The sequence below is a fragment of the Siphateles boraxobius genome, unplaced genomic scaffold, assembly GCF_051911475.1.
Source record: "Siphateles boraxobius isolate OS27281-9 unplaced genomic scaffold, OSU_SipBor_1 24, whole genome shotgun sequence".
Taxonomy (NCBI): Eukaryota; Metazoa; Chordata; class Actinopteri; order Cypriniformes; family Leuciscidae; genus Siphateles; species Siphateles boraxobius.
Window position 1 is genome coordinate 11,280,642 of NW_027508855.1, and position 19,110 is coordinate 11,299,751.

The 19,110-nt window shown below is 35.9% G+C and overlaps 2 protein-coding genes across 3 annotated transcripts in view; both read left to right on the plus strand.

Moving 5' to 3' along the window:
* The first annotated feature begins 386 nt into the window (after positions 1–386).
* bri3bp (bri3 binding protein) lies at positions 387–4,895 on the plus strand. 2 transcript variants are annotated; one of them, XM_077241468.1, is made up of 4 exons: positions 397–718; positions 1,690–1,792; positions 1,935–2,402; positions 2,846–4,895. In XM_077241468.1, the coding sequence occupies exons 1-3, from the start codon at positions 539–541 to the stop codon at positions 2,354–2,356; spliced, it is 705 nt and encodes a 234-aa protein (XP_077097583.1). In that variant the 5' UTR covers positions 397–538; the 3' UTR covers positions 2,357–2,402; positions 2,846–4,895. The 2 variants fall into 2 exon arrangements, with proteins under 2 accessions (XP_077097582.1, XP_077097583.1); XM_077241467.1 differs by having other exon boundaries at positions 387–718; positions 1,935–4,895.
* A 2,749-nt stretch (positions 4,896–7,644) lies between these two features.
* Positions 7,645–19,110, plus strand: part of aacs (acetoacetyl-CoA synthetase) — a 40,394-nt gene continuing 28,928 nt past the window's right edge. Inside the window, exons 1-5 of the mRNA XM_077241469.1 lie at positions 7,645–7,980; positions 9,218–9,321; positions 11,372–11,492; positions 14,554–14,667; positions 17,652–17,749. Of these exons, the coding sequence (XP_077097584.1) occupies positions 7,848–7,980; positions 9,218–9,321; positions 11,372–11,492; positions 14,554–14,667; positions 17,652–17,749 (570 nt within the window). The 5' untranslated portion in view covers positions 7,645–7,847. The remainder of the gene's footprint in view (positions 7,981–9,217; positions 9,322–11,371; positions 11,493–14,553; positions 14,668–17,651; positions 17,750–19,110) is intronic.

The window sequence follows — 19,110 nt, forward strand, 5'->3', positions numbered from 1 at the left end:
GACAAAACAATGGCAGTGACATTTTAAGATATGCCAGTCCAAGTTGCTTTCAGTTTAAACAGATCAAACATGCATTTTAGCCTGGGACTAGGTTTAAGCTTTGTCTGTAAAACCAAGGTTAAATTGGGACCCTTGAGAATGAAAACTTTTTTTAGAACCATCTTATTTTACTAATCTAATGTAAACATTATTTTGAAAAACCGTATCCTTTTTTGCATTCATGGTTTTTATGAAGCTTTTAATTTCATTCCTTATCTTTTATTCTGGGTAGAATCTTTACCAAAAAAAAACTGGTTTAAATTTAAAACCATCATTGCAAAAAATGAATATTGCATACTTGTGTAAATTTTAAGACCTTTATTTAAATATATATATATATTCCGGTTGCTTCCGGTTGCAGTTATTCACTATTCTTTCGCCGCATCTTCTTCCGGCACACCACACCACTATATTCAATCTATCATAAGCTCTATCCGATCGCTGCATTTTCCAGCATTTTCTCCATTGCACCTCACCGGTTGTCAGGTCGTCTTTGAGAATGAAAGGTGCGAAATTAGCCGTGGTTTTGGGCATGTTTTTGGCCCTCGTCCTGCTGACCGAGACGGCGCGGAGCAGGAAAGACTCTAGTAGTCAGAACAGCTTCAGGAGGGCGGCCAGTGGCTTCTACCAAACCCTCAGCAATATCTTCGGAGAGGAGAACATTAGGGCGCTGTACAAGGTACATATTAGATCACGCGATATTGTCTTGTTAGCGCTTAGTTTTTTTGTCTTTTTTTTTTTTTTTTTTGCCGGTGCATTACATTAGAGCATACCGAGATAACTAGCTTTCAGTGGCCGTGTCTCAAAACCTAGAGACCTGCCTACCTAGAGCGAGAGCATTCTGTTTAATGCATCGTTCTGTTTATATAGGTCACTAGCTTGTTACGCTTCATAATAATAATAACTGATTTAATAATGGATTGTCCAATGTTATATAGTAGCCTACCTAATAATAATGATTTATTATTTGTCTTAAAATTGATATTAAGTTAAATGTCTGTTATTAAATGTAATATTTTAACTGTATATTTAATTTATACTATAAAATATATGAACGTATATGCAGTTTTAATGGACATTGTTTACTTTTTGAATGGACAACTATTTATTTGTAATTTTGCACATTTCACCCCTTATTCCATTACTAAAATGGAAAAAACGTCATTCTTATTACTGTAAATGAAACTAATATAATAAATATGTAATATAAAAAAATCATTTATATAACAAATATGTGAAGTAGTTATACATTATTTTAAATAATAGAGTATAGATGACTTTAAATTAATCATTACTGATAATAATAATTACAAAAAAACTAAAATGTCACGCATTATGGCAATGAGACAGAAGGTGGAATACGCATATTTACTCATAAAAATATTGTCACAGTGCAAGAAATCTTAATGCGTGATATAAATCTAATCTAAAATAAAATTACTTTAATCTAAAATAAATCTAATCTAATTTAGATTAAATTTAATGTAGATAAAATGAAAATGCATGTATAGATAGATTTTTTTTTTTAAATCGAGTGATTTTCTTCTGTGACCCGTACTTGTGTTAATGATATTAAATGAATATCATAATTAATAGATCATTGCATCTTTTGCATTCTTTATTTATTTTAAAAAATCAATTTTTTTGCAGTTCTTTGCAAAAACTACAGAGAGGTTCGTTCATGGAGTCGATTCATTTTTGGACACTTTGTGGAAACTCTGGGTGGATCTGCTTGATGTTATGGGCATTGACTGTAAGTCTGGATCACACTTTTATGTCATATTATGAATATATCTGCAATGTCATATCGTCACTGTTTGTGTATAATGCAAAAATCATGTCCTTAATTTATCTCTCTTTGCTTCTTTTCCATCCGTTTTCCTCTCTCTCCTCAGCCTCTAACCTGACGCACTACTTCAGCCCATCGTCCGTGTCCAGTTCTCCTGCTCGCGCGCTCCTCCTGGTGGCAGCCTTGCTGGTGGCTTACTGGTTCCTGTCCTTGTTCCTGAGTGGCTTCTTTTACATCCTTCACGCGGTGTTCGGCCGTTTCTTCTGGCTGGCCCGCGTAGCACTTTTCGCCCTCTCGTGCCTGTACATCCTGCAGAAATTTGAGGGCGACCCAGAAAAGGCGGTGCTGCCGCTGTGCTTTATCATGGCTGTGTACTTCATGACGGGACCGGTGGGTGCGTACTGGCGGAAAGGGGGCGGATCTGGAACTCTGGAGGAGAAGATCGACCAGCTCGATACCCAGATCCGCCTCCTCAACATCCGCTTGAGCAGAGTGATTGAAAACCTGGAGCGCTCCAGTGACCAATGAAGTTTTTCGCCCCAGGCTAAGGCTTAGAGCTGGGGTTTGTGGGATGGTATGAGAAGAAAAAAGTTTGTTTTTTTGTCCCCTTTTTCTCAGGATGTCCCAACGTAGTAAGGCAAGCATTGTATGGAAATTTGATTAATTCTCCAGTTGATAAACTGAAATTAGTCCATTATGTTCGCCCTGTTGTCGTAGAATGTTTTAATAGTGTCCATTTCTACTGTAGCCGCCCATTTGTTTTTTGAGTAAATATCAGGACTTTTTTTGTATACTGTGAGTCTGTGTGTGTGTTCAAGCCTTGAGTTGAGTGTGTTATTCCATTGCGCAGTGTTACGCCTTTCACATAAGCTTTGTTTGGGCACTTTCTGTAAGTGTGTGTGTGTTATTTATAAATCAGGAAGGCAATGCAATTGAGAGTTGATTTAGAAACACTCAAAGTGTGAAGATTAGTCAGTATCACTGCATTTTTTCATCTCTCCTTTGTCTCTTCTTGAGGTCACCAGAGGTTACTCTGAGTTCAGGACCGATCGGCACTATCGGGGATCGAGATGTATGTGGAAATCGCTTTCAGAAAGCAGCTAGTCATCAGATTCATGAGGATATCTGACCAGTGTTCCTGGCAGCAAAATAACGGTGCTGCAATCTACACCAGTGTCTCTGTCCAACTTCAGCTAAGAGAGAGAGGTGTTCTCATGTGCTAAGATAAGTACGTACAGGGAGAAACCTGGTCATGCACTTTGTTCTCAGCATGAGATCATTTGATCAATTGTATGTACCATTTTAATATACTTCTAGAAAGGGATTGATTGAATAGTGTGCTAATCCCACTACATATTAGTGCTGCTTAGTAAATCATTTTTAAAAAGGTGGCCTCTATGGTTTCATCCACAGTGGCATTGAAAATGAAATGCCTGGCAACTAATTGAACCCGGGTGCTATCTTCTCTGTTGCCTCTCATTCACGCTCATCCATTCCTGCTCTTGCAGTAAACCTTTGTAGCTGAAACTAATTTGCATGTTTTGTTTTTTTATATAATTTGAACATTTAATCACTGTTTCATAGATAAAAATTACTGTAATTTTACTTTTTATATGTTTTTTCATTTTAAGAGAAATTGTATTAATGGTCAGTGTTTAAGTATATTTTCATTCCATAATATGCCATGAATTGATTTATTTATTTATTTTTGATACACGATTAGCACAGCAATATTTGAAGTAAATGCATTCCGGTTCAAAAGTTTGGAGGGTTTGTAAGAAATGAATACTTTTATTCAGCACTCAATTGAATAAAATCGTTCTTTTGAACTTTCTGTTCATCAGAAAATGCTGAAAAAATGTATCGCAGTTTCCAGAAAAATGTTAAGCAGCACAACTGTTTTCAACATTAATAATAATATAAAATATTTCCTGAGTACCAAACTGATTTCTGAAGGATCATGTGACACTGAATACTGGAGAAAAGTTAGCTTTGCCATCACGGGAATAAATGACATTTTGAAATGTTAAAATAGAAAACGGTTTATTTTAAAGAAATATTTCACATATTTGGTACAAATAAATCTCAACGACCCCGAACTTTTGAACAGTACTGTAGTGTGTTTTTGAAAGCTGGGGACATTTTATGTTCTTTTTTTGCATCATTGTAAAAGTGTTTATTTTCAAATCAAAGTTATCATTATTTTCTTAGACCTGCCAATGACTACTGTAGTGAAACTCAAGCCTACTGGAAATCAGTGCATGCACCATCATCAGGACATTTTTTACTGTATGAATATGTTAAGGATGTTACCCGGTTTATACATCATACAAAATAAGCACCAGCTTTTAAGGAATCTGCAATTAGCAAACATGCGTGTAATTGCAATGTACCAGCATTATTGTAAAAGTACTATGGACAACTGAGAATAATTATACAATATACATGTTTCAGCAAATACTCCTATATTTTAAAATAGTCATGTGTACCTTGAATATATGTGAATGAGAAGCCACAGTGATATACCATGGAAATTAAGTTTTATTGTTAGCTATGATTTCAAGGTGAAATGTTATAGATATTTTCCTTCCCAAACTGTTTCATAATTCAGTTGAAAGTTCCAGCACCAATGTCATGTCCTAAATTTATTTGTGGAATATAATGTATTTTATTTGTTACATCAAACATAAGGGAGATGTTCTGACTCAATAACTGCAAAGACCCAGTTCTCTCTCACATTGTCTCTCCAGTTGAATGCACCAGTGCCAATTATTGTGTGTTGAGGATTTTGCGTCATTAACTGATCTGTATTAGAAAGCTCGGAATCTTTGTGAAGTCTAGACATTAACTGGTATCTTTGCATAGTATGCCTAGATTTATATATCAGGTTTGCTTTTGTACTGTATAATTTTTATCAGGGTTGTTCACCTGCAATGTTGCTTCCTGTTGTATTATTTGCGCTGTATGTGTCATATTTTTGTGTTTATGAAACTTAAATGATTTTCTCTGAGATTAAACGGTGGTCCAAAAATGATTTAATAAATGTAATATACAATTTGACCAAAAAGTCTTGGGAACTCTATTATATATATATATATATATATATATATATATATATATATATATATATATATATACACGATATTACAATTTTGAGGGCTCAACCTGACCGACAGTAGTGTCATTTATATTATATTTGCTCACACTGCAGTTTGAGATTTTTTAACATTTATGAAAAAGTTGCTTCACCTAACTTGGATTTAGGAGGTTATGTGTGACACAACAGACACTTGTTTGAACATTGCTTCATTTGTCTGTTCAAATGGCCTCATATGAACTCTCTAAAGCTCTAAGTGGAGAGGGTTCAATCATGTCTGGTCTGACACGCAGCCAACCCACTGGATGAGTTTAAGCAGGCATCCTAAAGTTGCAAGTGCAGTTCGGAAGGAATTCTGTTTGCTTTGCAAAAACAGTTTATGAAACAATCAGTGGTGCTGAAGTCCGTCCACTAGATCAAATGCACAAATGAAAAAACATGTAATGCTGGCATTGCAACTCATTGATAACCGAGAGGTGAAAGCTTGTGATGTTAGCTGTACTTGGCATTAGATTTTGCCATCCTCATGCAATTTAACATACTGTACATTAAAAATGTCACTCAGGTGAAGGTTTCTAAAATAAAAAATCAATCATACCTTTTTTTTTCAGTTTACATTGTCGAAGACACTGACATTTTCTTGCAAATTGTATTTCGCCAGATGCATCTGTCTAAAAGGCTTATGCAACATGTAACGATTAAAAGAAGCACTGTGCCTTTAAGATACCCATATTTGGCTTGTAATGTTGAGCATTGTTGCTTTTTTATTGGTTGTGCCCAGAGGGTGCAGACATGACCCCGTTCCCATTGCTTTTATGAAAGCAAATATTTAACGCTATATGGACTCCACTTCAGTCTTACTAGGACACAGACAGACAGATAGATAGATAGATAGATAGATAGATAGATAGATAGATAGATAGATAGATAGATAGATAGATAGATAGATAGATAGATAGATAGATAGATAGATATTTCAAGGCGGTGGACATTGTCATTTCAGGCAAAGTATAAAATAAAGATTGATATGCAGTAATGTAATATGCATCTAGACAAATAACAATGGCCAAGAAGTTAACTAAAAACCAAAGCTGATGGGTTGCAGATCCAGCAGTATATTTTGAAATCACTCATATACATTTTTTTTAAATATAATTTCAATGAAATTAAGCACATTCATGATTTCTTTAAGTTTCATCACAAACAAACAAGTTTAGATTGTCAATCCGTGGAGCAACTTCTATTTCCCAAATGTTATACAAATATTGATTAAATTGGCCTTAACAATCACTGACTCAGCAAAAGTTTTCAGCAGCTCTTTATATAGCTACTATAATACCTTCCTTTGGTGCTAAAATGTTTAAAATAAATAAACAGACTGCATAAAATTCAAACAAAATTTATGGAAAATATTGTAGACAGACACACCTTTCGCATTTTTTCCTTCCCCATCAGATCATGTTGCAGGCAGGCTGCAAGCTCTTGATTGGGCACACCTCTATATGATCCCTTCTTCTATTGGCTGGGCGCTTCAGTGGGCCGAATTGGCGGAACGGCTGTGTGACTTCTGATTGGTTCGCTTCTCCGTCTGTCCATGTTGCTTTCTCTCGTGCTGCGGTCTCGGCCGATGTGAGGCCAGGTTTAGGAGCCAATGGAATAAAAGAAATGCTAATTTCGGAGCAGTCCGATATTCCTCCGCCAAAACCTAACAGCTTTATCCAAGACCCTTTAGATTTCAGTGGTCAAGTGCAAGTATTTCATATTATGCTTTAACCAGATATATTGAAACACGTGTATATATATATATATAGTTTAATCACGATAAAGTTTGAAGTTTAAATAACTGACTGAAGACTTATGTATGTGCTACATTGTTTTGTATGACCCTTATCAGTTGACAGCACTTAATTTAATGAACTTAAGTTCATTAAAGAAAAGCCCGGAGTGCCCCTTCCGTGAACAAATTTATTATTATTTTTTTTTTGGAGTGGACTCAATCAAACAAACAAATCGGTTCACAAACACCGCTATAAACGATTCATTCGCAAAAGGGGCTGAATGAATCTGTCCGAACGGTTCTCGAGTCACTGACTCATTGAACCGATTACATTTTTTAACACATTTTTTTGAACTTTTGATCAAAATATCTTTTTATTATTAATTTATATTTACGTTTTTATTTATATCCACATTACGTTTAAATTACATTGTTTTAAAATACATGTTTTAAATGAGCGAGATCATGACTGCGACAAAGTGAACTGGGACAGTTTAAATGACAACACTCTTATTGCCCTTTGAAGTGATAGAAAAGGAAATTAAGCTACTAAATACATTTAAATTAAAACGCTATGTAGACATCATGTGCTCATAATGGTTTATTTACACGTTTAAAATCATATATGACAACGGGATGTCAGGGACGAAGACATGACGTTATTATGTCATGACGTCGAATAATAAACCAATTCTCAGAAATGAACTGTTCCAAAGAACCGATCATATCTATGAGAACCGATTAGCAGAAATCAGTCGGACTTCCTTCTCATCACTATCTGATATATGAAACATATACTCCTTACAAATGCAAATGCTATTTTTAATAAAATATACAATTTTAATTACATACTTATTAATAGATAAACACTCAATTTTTCCTGAATCAAATATTTGTGTAAAAACCTAAGTACTACATGAGCAGCGGAAGAACATGTGGGGTAGGCAGGGTGGTGTGCGGTTGCGCGGTAGGAGGAGGGGCTTCCGCTGCTGCTGGTTGATTATGTGCTGCTGACGCTCAGAAATGATCCATGTGTCTGACCTGCACCAATACTCGATCAGCGGATCGGCTCGTCCAACTCCCGTAGTGCATTTCTTTCAGTCTTAATAGGTTATTCACGAAATACCGGCGTGTGTCATCCGATCATGTCTAAAGACACGGAGGCCAACAGCGAGGAGATTATGGAGTCAAAGGTGCTCTGGTACCCGGACTCTAAACGAAACACACAGATGGACCGATTCCGGACTATAGTGAACCGGGACTTCGGGTTGAATCTGGGTGAGTAACGTTAGAGCCAGGCTGGGCTAGAATGAAGGCAGACTAGTATTTCAGCTAACAACACACCCCTACAGGAAAACAAAACATAGTACTATGGTCTAGAGTTAATCTCATTAATAGCTCTGGGATTGTCATGGTTTATATATCATGGCCACATTTATGCAAAAACAGGTAACGTAGTTTACCCATGCTTTCAGATGCAATATTTGGCCCTCTACATTTTCTCCAGGGTCCATTTTGTGTATTTAACTCTTTCAATTGCTTAACAAGGGATGTCTGGACACATATTACTGGTCTTTCATGCATGCCATACTGCTGCGTCTCAATGCATTGAATGCATTAAGACATTAAGTGTTGTAAAACCAGTATTTCAGATCAGACATAGAATTGCTCTAACTAGATGTCACACCAAATGTTTTCATAGTATCATCATGTACATGCATCTCAGCACGTATGACATCATTTTCATCTATGACAAACTGCTTTAACATCTATTCTTTAAAAATAACTACTACTGTATCTATTTGTATGTTACTAGTACTCATATTATACTATAGAATATTTTTTTAGTTACTGTTCATAAGATACAGTTCATATTTAGATTTTCCTGACATGCTAGTACTTACTAATTTGCTACTATGGGATGGACATCTGTGGTTTAGATGGCAACAATACACTTCGATTGGAATGTATTATAGGCAAATGGAAAATCTTACTAGTAAGATTAAAAATGTTTCATTAAATGTTGCACTCACTAGTACCTCACTGATATAGTAGGTTCCATACTTGTGTCTTCAACTGATACCAGTTAAACTGGAATTGATACTAGCAAATATTTAAAAAATTTAATACATTTAAGAATTGCCAATGTAAAAACCCACAACGGTTGACTACTAATCTGAATATTGCATGGACATGGAAACATGCAATGTTCAGATTAGTGGTCAAACATTTTTTTTTCAGTAGTTAATTCTTAAATTATTATATTTTGACCCCTATTTCTTTTTACTTATTTGTTACCATTCAAATAATACTGGAAATTTTAAATTTCTAAAAAAAAGTAGGGGGCCAAATGTAATGATTTAGGAATTACCCATTGAAAAACCATTAACAGTTGACCACAAATCTGAATATTGCATGGACCAAGTCCTCATTTCTAACGTCGCTAAACTAAATTAAATAATGGCATGTATTATGTCTAATGTTACCTTCAATAAATGTTTCTTTTATCTTGAAGCCAACTATAATGACCTGTATCAGTGGTCCGTGGACAGTTATCCGGAGTTCTGGGCGCAGGTTTGGACATTCTGTGGCATCGCCTGCTCAAAGATGTATGAGGAGGTTGGTTTATTTTTTTCAACCTTTTGGCCTTCTTTATACAGTATTTTTTCAGATTTAAATATACAGGTATTTAAAAGGTTTTTTTTTGTTTGTCATTTCTTGTTGTGTAATGAGTGTTATTTAGGTTGACAAATATTGTGAACCTTAACTAAGAAATTATTTATTATCTTGTTTATCTGGAGGTAGACGTGCAATATATGACATAGATGATGGACAAATTCATTAGTCACATATGAATCATGTAGATTAATCCTAACTAGTAAACATTTATCAATTTATTTCCATTGAGTACTGTCTGAACTACTGTTGAGAATTTTTAAAGCTCATACCATATCTCTGGCTGAGAAGGTGTGTTAGGGCTTTTCCGTCTAAGAGAGCTGTCATGTGATAAAACATAATAAAATAACAGTCTATATAGGGCTTTCTATATACAACCTTCTCAACCATTTTATTTTTACTGCATGCTCTCTGTTAATTATTTGCTGACTCAAAGTTCGTTTTATTATTCGATTGTATGACAACATGGATTGCGGCAGGTTTTTGTAGTAAAACGAATAGTTCACTCAAAAAAATTATCCCATAATTTACTCGCCTTCAAGCCATCCTATGTGTATATGATTTTTTTTCTTTCAGCCGAACACAATCGGAGTTATACTAAATAATATCCTGGCTCTTCCCAGCTTTGTAATGGCATTGAATAGTGGCAGAGTTTTTGAAGCTCCAAAAAGCGCATCTATCCATCCATCATAAAAGTTATCCATAAGGCTCAAGTAGGTTAATAAATGCCTTCTGAGGGGAAGCAATGTGTTTTTTGCCATATTAAATATCCATATTAAAACTTTATAAACTACAATCAGCAACGGTCGTACGTTGTATTATGAGTAAATTGTGGGATAATTTTTCTATTCCTTTAGAAACTATTCCTTTAACTAGATTTTTACATTTTCTGAAATTGGGAAGGGTATGTGCCTACATCACGATACTAGGGTGGTAGCCAAGATGTTGCAACAAGTTTTCCAAGGTAGTTAACCTGTAGTCTTCTCTCAAACCAGTGTTATTAAAACCACTTATTAAAACCATTTTTTGTTCATTGAAATAAAGCTGAAATAAAATAAAATATATATGAGTAAAAAATAAAGCTGAATAGAAATATAAAAAACTAGTAAAAATCCTAAAAGCACTTAATAAAATGACTAAAACGAACATTAAAATGAAAAGTTTAATATTTCAAAATATTAAAGTTCCCCTATTATGCAATTTTTAAAGGTTCCTAATTTTGTTTAGGAGGTCTCCTACAACAGGTTTACATGCATCCAAGGTCAAAAAACACTTCCATTCTCTCATAATATACATTGCACATGCTCATTATTTCTTAAAGAGTAAGATAAATAAATTCGTTGAAGATTTAGTCTCTGTAAACCCCTTCTTTCTGAGTGCTACTCTGCTCTGATTGGTCAGACTGCCCAGGCTGTTGTGATTGGTCTACCGCTTAGCACCGCTTAGCGTGTGTCGTAAACTAAACGCTTATTACCATATCTGAATTTCAGCTCCGGAGGCTTCCTCAGCACTTGACACACAGTGATACGAACAGTAACGATGCTGTCGTTTTTACCCCCCTATTAATTCCAGCGCAAGTCCTCATCAAAAGATTTAAAGCGCTGAAAACCACGTCTTCTCAACATGTCAACAACACAAACCACATTCTCAAATCCTCTTCCAGGCCTCAGCTATAACAATAGGGCGGTTCAAAGTAAACCATAGACTGGCATTATGCAAATTTGTTACATTGTTACATAGGCATGTTCAGGAAGTGAGGCTGGAATTTCTGATGACTCATTTCGGTGGTTCAGAATCAATTCTTTATTTTAGGTGACAATAACTTTATTTGGTGAAAGGTAATATTTGAAGAAGCATAATAGTAGGAACTTTTAATAAGTATATAAAAATACTAAAATATTACTGTCTCAAAATGACAAATAGTTGCTTGCAAGAAGAAAAATGTGCTCTATTAAATAGGATGACGTGTGATTCTGCTCACTCTCTGTTTCAGGTGGTTGATGTTTCTAAAAGGATATCAGATGCACCTGAGTGGTTTAAAGGCAGCCGGCTGAATTATGCAGAGAACCTTCTCAAACACAAAGACCAGGACAAAGTGGCTCTCTATGCTGCAAGTATGAAAACCAATCTCTGAACTACCCAAGTTTATTACAATTTACATTAATTACATAGTCAGCATTCTGTGGCCAAACTGTTTTTTGTTGTTGTTTTTTTTACACAAACTGTATAATTGACTATTTCCTTGGTAAGCACATATTCTGCACTTTGGTAGTTTCATGTCTCCCGTATCACACTTTGTCTTCTTGCATCTCAAATGAATATTTCATATCCAGTTATAAACTTAAACTACTGTTCAATGTTCAAAAGTTTGGGTCAGTAATATTTTTTAATGAATGCTTTTTTCCCCAGCAAGAATACAGTAAAACTTAAGTGACAGTGAAGACATTTATAATGTTACAAAATATTTCTTAAAGGGTCCTTAAAGAGTCTTAAAAGTCTTTTCAGGTTTTTAGTGATCAAATTTAAGGCCATAAAAACTCTTAAATATTTTACTTGGTATAAGAAGTCTTAATTATCATTTCAATAGGTCTTAAATTTTCGGGAAGGAAAAACAGGAATCGCAATTAAGGGTGCTCCGATTGATCGGTCGCCGATCATGATCGTCCGATAATTGCTTTGGGATGTGTGATCGCCGGTCTCTATAAAGGCCGATCAAGAAAAGCCTATCAGGTGACGCAAAACTCGCGAGAATTTTTTATGCCCTGGTAAAAATGGCTTCACCGGTCTGGCAATTCTACAAGGTGTGTGAAAAAGACAATTCATTAGCAATCAATCTGCAATGTGTGTACCGTGCCGCGGCCGCTTGTCAAACTGTGCAGCCCCTCTGCTCAACCCGTAAATAAATCCATCGATCTGCAAACTTCGTTTGAGTTCTTAAATAGTGTAGCGGTAGATCTTTTGCCAAGCGTGTCAGAGGTTACGGGTTCTAATCCACACTCGTATAGTTTTTTTCTCTCTCATCAAAACTGAATATGTTCATCAGTGGTTAAAGTATATCAAGCAGGGACACGTTTGTGTGCATTTCATTTTGTGATTTCACTGGAATGAATAGAGAGTCTCCACAACGGCGATAGATGGAAGCACGCGTCCGAGTGAAGACTGCGCGAGCCACAGAGAACAACTGTATCCATGTAACTGATCGCCGTGGCAACGAGCGCTCAGCTTGAGTAAAAAACACCACATTTTAGCGCTAGATTTCTTATTTAATAGCGAACTAAATGTATTATGTATATTCAGTAGTTTCATTGAATGACTTGGACACCTGGACATCACCACTGAAGTCATAATGACATAATCCGATTCAGTAGACCTGAATGCAGTGGCAGTAATTCATGTGATATAAAAACTGATGACCGTGACTCACTCCACGCTCTCAAACTGCACGCTCAGGCAATACTATTTATCTAAGACCTACAACAACTTGTGACATTGACCGTAAACCCTGGTTGACAATGCAGCTTTTTATTTTGTCAAACAGTTCATTACATATTTTATCAACTATATCTCCATGACCAGATGCCACACAAATATCTCCGGATTCAAAACATGGCTCTGTATCTCTGCTGATCTCCTTGAGCCATTGTCCGTGTGACCTTATGCACAAATGGCTACTTTAAAATAGCAACAGCACTGTGTGTTTTATCTTTATTGATAGAATCTGTCATTGCAAACCTCTGGCTAATGTAACACTAAATGAATTATGCTGTCTGTAATTTGATTTGTGGTTTTAATGTCCATGTAGGGGCACGGGGCGGGGGCTGGGTGCACATAGTTGTGCTTTTATATTGTGATTGATGTCCTGATGCGGTCCGGGATTGAGCGGATGTAATTACCAAAGTGGCATCTATCAGAAGTGTACCTGCGTCATAGGTTTGTCTTCGTGAAACGGGGATCATTTACCTAAAAGGATTCTGATTAAATTTAACACTTTGGCTCCATCCAAAATCGCCCACTCTTTTAAGTATGTACTTATTTTGAATAAGCAATAACTTCATGACTGCGAAAAAAGTATGTTATATGTAGTATGAATGAAATTCGGATGAACTACATTCGCCATGTTGTCATTACCATGTGACATACCACTGGCATTCATAAATCCTCTCTTGTGGCCTCATGGGATATTAAAGTGTCCATCGTATGCACACTGCAGAATCTGGTTGGAAGTAGTCAATCATCCAGATACATTTTGCCTACTATTTTATGAGTACTGTAAATTCGAGCATACTTCTCTTGTCAGATAATGTTTTTCGTCTACTATATAGTAAAGTATGGAATTTCAGATCCAGAAATTATTTCAGTTGATTTACTGATTACACACAGTAATGGAAAAAAATTACCCGAGTTGACAATATATCAGTTGCACCACAGTCACAGATGGCAAAGAATTCTCTTGTTGCTCATTAAAGTTAGTCTGTTGATATTTACTGATAATCTAAGCCTAAGGTTAATTTATTAATGATAATAATAAACAACAATCATTTTACATACAGTACCATAGGTTTGAGGTGTCAGTAAGATATTTTTTGTTGTTGTTATTGTTGTTGTAAGAAAATAGTACTTTTATTCATCAAGGATGCATTCAATTGATCAACAGTGTCAATAACACTTATAATGTTACAAAAGATTTCTATTTTAAATAAAAGCTGTTCTTTTGAACTTTCTATTAATCATAGAATCCACAAAAAGATGCATCATGTTTACATGACATGACATCATGTCAAGTATCAAAAATATTAAGCAGCACAATGGTTTGCAACATAAAGCACCAAATCAGCTTTTTGGAATGATTTCTGAAGGATCATGTGACACTGAAAGGTAATGTCGGCTGAAATTCAGCTTTGGGATCACAGGAATAAATTACATTTTAAAAATGTATTAAAATAGAAAACGGTTATTATAAATTGTAATAATACTTTACAATATTACTGTATTTTTTATTTTAAAAAAATGCAGCCTTTGTGAGCAAAAGAGACTTTTTCAAAAACATTAAAACAATTTTACTGACCCTAACATTTTTAATGATAGTGTTTATTATTATTATTAACTTTTTTTTATGTCATGTATTTTTGGCATGATTGAGATTTGTTTCTTAAAGAGATTTTTGTGTGTATGTAGCTGAGGCGAATGAGGAGATCGTCAAGGTGACTTTCGGAGAGCTGAGGCGTGATGTCGCTCTCTTCGCTGCCGCCATGAGGAAGATGGGCATCAAAACTGGAGACCGGGTCGTAGGTGAGTGTCACCTCCCTGTGCTTTCTCAGTCACCCGTTTGAAACCCAGATGACAGTAGTGGGATCAGGAAATACAAGTCAATACTTGGCCAAATACAAGAAAATCTAACACACTGTTTTATATAGCATCAGGCTTGGGCGCACTAACCTGTTTTTCCTGCCCTCTTTCTTTGCTTATTCTTTCTGTCCTCGTTTGTCTTGATAAGTGTTCCAACTTTGGGAGCCAGGCAGTCGCTCCTAAAATCACAAACTCCCCTTTTCTGTCTCAGATTTGGGGTTCAGCCAGGGCCATTCATGGCTATTGATTGGAGAATAAGTGTAGTGCAGTTATTCCATGACGGGGGTAATTAGTCTTTTCAGATTTAAAACTTAAGTGCATTCAGACATTTCCAAGCTGAAGGTTGGTTAGAAGCTCAGATGCCTGATTCGCCCTCTACTGTGACCGCGTGTGTGAGTAATGGTGTCTTTATGTGGGTGATGGGAGAGGGGGAAAAAGAGACTGTGTTATCGCTGATGTCATTCTGGGTTCATTATCTGCAGTGTTGATCATCTCTGACTTGTATTGGCTGTAAATGGGAGGAGGCCATTTCAGTGATGTACACGCATAGATTTATTCATACAAGTCCATACAGAGTAATGGAGGGGAATGAGTAAGATGGTACTACAGAATGTTTTACATTTGTACTCCAAAGAGACATTTAAGATCGTTTTATGAGTCACATGACTGCATGACATGCAGATACATCATACTGTTCTTTAGAGATGATTTGAAAATCCACAGAAGGCTAAATCTGATAAAATAATCTTTTGAGGACATTCTGAAAAGTAAAAGTATCATGAACTATAATCTAGATTTTAACTAGACATTAAAAAGTGTTCAGTGAGCAATCAGCTTGGTGAAATTAAAAGTACATCTTTGTGCCTGTGACCAGTGTTTACCATGGTTAATGACTGATGATCTAAAAAATAAGTTGACTATTAAAAAGAACAACTGATATATCTATATAGGCTATATATACATACACATAAATGGGTTGGACAGTGAAATTTAAACACTGGCCAATATAGTGTTGGAGGTTTCATACCTATATATGTTTTGGCCTGGTTGCCAATCTTCACTGATTTTACATTCAATCAGTAAGAACAGAGTGTGAAGGTTGAATTAGCAGAGCAACAGCACTGCTGTACATAAAGCTGTATACAGCTGTACAGCGCGTCTCACTGGCTCATCTGTGACCAGGACAACAAGTCTTTGTGGTGTATCGAGAGCTATGGTATCCAGGGTAATGTCGGTATACCACCACGTAGGTACAAACCACATTAAGCAGGAGTAACTGTCGAAGCAAGAGGAAGCTGTCTGAAAGGGATGTCCAGGTACTAATTCTGATTGTATCCAAAAATCATAAAACCACAGCTGCCCAACTCACTGCAGAATTAAATGTGCACATCTCTCCTTTCTCCACCAAAACTGTTTGTCGGGGGCTTCACGGAGTCCATATTCATGATCTGGCTGCTATAGCCGAACCTTTGGTCACTCGTGCCAATGCCAAATGTCGGTTTCAATGGTGCCAACAGTGCAAATCATGGGCCGTGGACAATGTGAAACATATAATATTATCTGATGAGTCCTCCTTCACTCTTTCCCACATCACATCAACATCAGTGATGTTTGGGTTGCAATATAATGGCATTCCCTACTGTGCTTGATGGGTGCAATTTCACTGCCAAGGACTACTGAACCATTCTGGAGGACCATGTGCACCCAATGGACCATGGTTCAAACATTGTACCCTGAAGTTTATACCGTGTATAAGCATGATAATGCACCAATGCACACAGCAAGACTTCTGACAGAATGGTTTGATGAACATGAAAGTAAGTTGAACATCTCCCATGGCCTGCACAGTCACCAGATCTAAATATTTTTAAACACACAAACACAACCTTCCCTTAGCAGAACAATAAAGTGCATTCTGTTCAATACAGTTTGTCTATAATAATGACAATAATTATTATTAGCTATATTTAAATACAGAAGTGGTAATGACAGTTTAGGATGTGTTTACTTTACTGTTTTTATAAGTACGTCTACGTGGATGCAAACATAACTGTGTTCATAGAGGTGTGTCTTTTCTGAGCAAGTGTGTGTTGTATGAAGCAAAAGCTTAGAAGTTTACAAAGGCTGAGTATATTGATCCTGTTAGGGTGTGCGGTTCTGTGCTCATAAAGTGTGTTTCTCTCAACTAAAATGTCCTTGTCTGTTCCCTGATTCACAGCGTGTGTGTGTGTATGAGTAGGAGTGAATAGATGGCCACTTTGCTGATGAGGCCAGGCCTTATTGTCGCAGTATCATTTAGCTAATGGACACTGTTTCTATTCTGTATCTTTACTCTCTCTATTTTGCTCAATACACAATATCATTTACATTAAACCAAGTGTTTTGGGAAGGTGATTTCTTATCAAAGTAAAAAATGTATATACATTTAATTTATAGTTCATTTAATTGTAACATTTGTGTCTTTGCTTCAGCTTTATTTTAAATGTATATATTCAAGCTATTTTCTTATCATCTTTTTTCTCAGTAAATCTTGATTATAACCTAGCCAAGCAACCACAACTGTTTCTGCTAAACTTTACTCCTTTCTATTCCAAATTGGATGCTCAACTTAAATATTATTGCCTTCACGAGTCACTTTGGTAAAGTATATTTAAATATACTTCCATTTTTAGTAAAACTGCGACTGTAAGCATTACTTTTTAGGTGCTGTATTTATCATTTTCCCCCTTGTGTAATATTTTCAGTTATCGTCTCTTTTGCCAGTAAAAAAAGCACAATATTTCTGAAGATCATTTTAAACATTGTGCCTGCTGAGTGCTCACTAAAATAACTTGCATCTCTTAAGAGTTATTCTTGGACAATTCAGGTGATGCATTGCTGTTTCTAATGTAATTTTGTCTGATATATTCTCACTCTCTTTACCTCAGGATATCTGCCCAATGGGATTCATGCTGTTCAGGCCATGCTCGCTGCAGCAAGTATAGGAGCCATCTGGAGTTCAACCTCTCCAGATTTTGGTGTCAATGTAAGAGCTTTACATGCACAGTGGTTGTATAGTATACTATACTACTACTACTATCGTAAACTACTACTTTTATTGTATGAAGTATGCAGTTAGTGTGTAGAAACAACTTCATTTTTTCTGTGAGCTCTGGATCATCAGAACATTTAACATGCTATACAGGCTAGATCAGGTCAGAAAGGTATTTCACTTTCACAGTGATCCAGGGAAGTTCAGAAAGTATGAAATTATAATGCTGACAGATTTCAAACACGCATGCACAGCCACTTTTTTAAAAAATTTTTATGGACACTACCGTTTATAAAGTTTGGGGTTGGTGAGATTTAAAAAAAGTCCCTTATGCTCACTAAGGCTGCATTTATTTGATTAAAATACAGTTAAAACATTCATATTGTGAAATATTTTTATGATTTAAAATATCATAGAATAGAAAGTTCAAAAGAACAGCATTTATTCGAAATGGATATCTTTTTGTAACATTATAAATGTTACTGTCAATTTATTGCATCCTTGCTGAATAAAATAGATTATTTATTTTAAAAATGAAATGCTCTCAAGGAACACTGATGTATCCAGTCAGTAGCAAGGAGAAATCCTTTTCGTCTGACAGCGGTTACCTGATGAAGGAACCTCAGATTTGGTTTTCGGCAGAAAGAATGCCTCCATTTTTCCCTCGGCTGCCAGGCATTGCTGACCCGGCATTCAAATGCCCACATGCTTTCATACTTACACTGGTGCAGTTGTTGTCATGAGCTTCCACTGTCTTGTAGTCTTATCTGTAAATGCATTTATCCCACAAGCGAAAGTGATAAATATAATGGTTATATTGAATTGGCCATATTATTGCAACATGTCGGCTCCCTCTTACAAAAAAGTAGGCCATCTAACCCATCAATTCTCACTGTCTTCAAATGTGTGTGTGACCTGTGAGCTATGTCAAACACTCTGTCAGACATGCACGCACTTTGCCACTCTGTGTCTCTCTCACATACACTCCTACGAGGAGATTAAAGTAAGTCTAAAGCCCCCCCCGGGCTGTGGTTATTCCATTAATAGGACTGCCTTTAGCAGTTAAAGCAACATAGATTCACCATGGCTTATTAACTAAAATAAACATCACATTGCTGCAATCCACTTCTGTTCAAATGTTTGAGGTCGGTAAGATTTAAAAAATGTTTTTGAAAAAAGTCTCTTATGCTCACGGAGACTACATTTATTTGATTAAAAAAATGAAGATAATATTGTGAAATTTTATCGCAAGTTAAAATATTTTCTATTTTAATATGTGAAAATGTAGTTTATTCATGTGGTGGTAAAAGCTGAATTTTCAGCAGCTATTATTCCAGTCTTCAGTGTCACATGGT

What these genes read in the sequence shown, in the direction of transcription:
- bri3bp (XM_077241467.1), top strand. Translation starts at nt 539, where the DNA reads ATGAAAGGTGCGAAATTAGCCGTGGTTTTGGGCATGTTTTTGGCCCTC. An exon ending in ACATTAGGGCGCTGTACAAG is followed by an intron (nt 719 to 1,689) that starts GTACATATTAGA and finishes ATTTTTTTGCAG; the next exon opens with TTCTTTGCAAAAACTACAGA. An exon ending in TGATGTTATGGGCATTGACT is followed by an intron (nt 1,793 to 1,934) that starts GTAAGTCTGGAT and finishes CTCTCTCCTCAG; the next exon opens with CCTCTAACCTGACGCACTAC.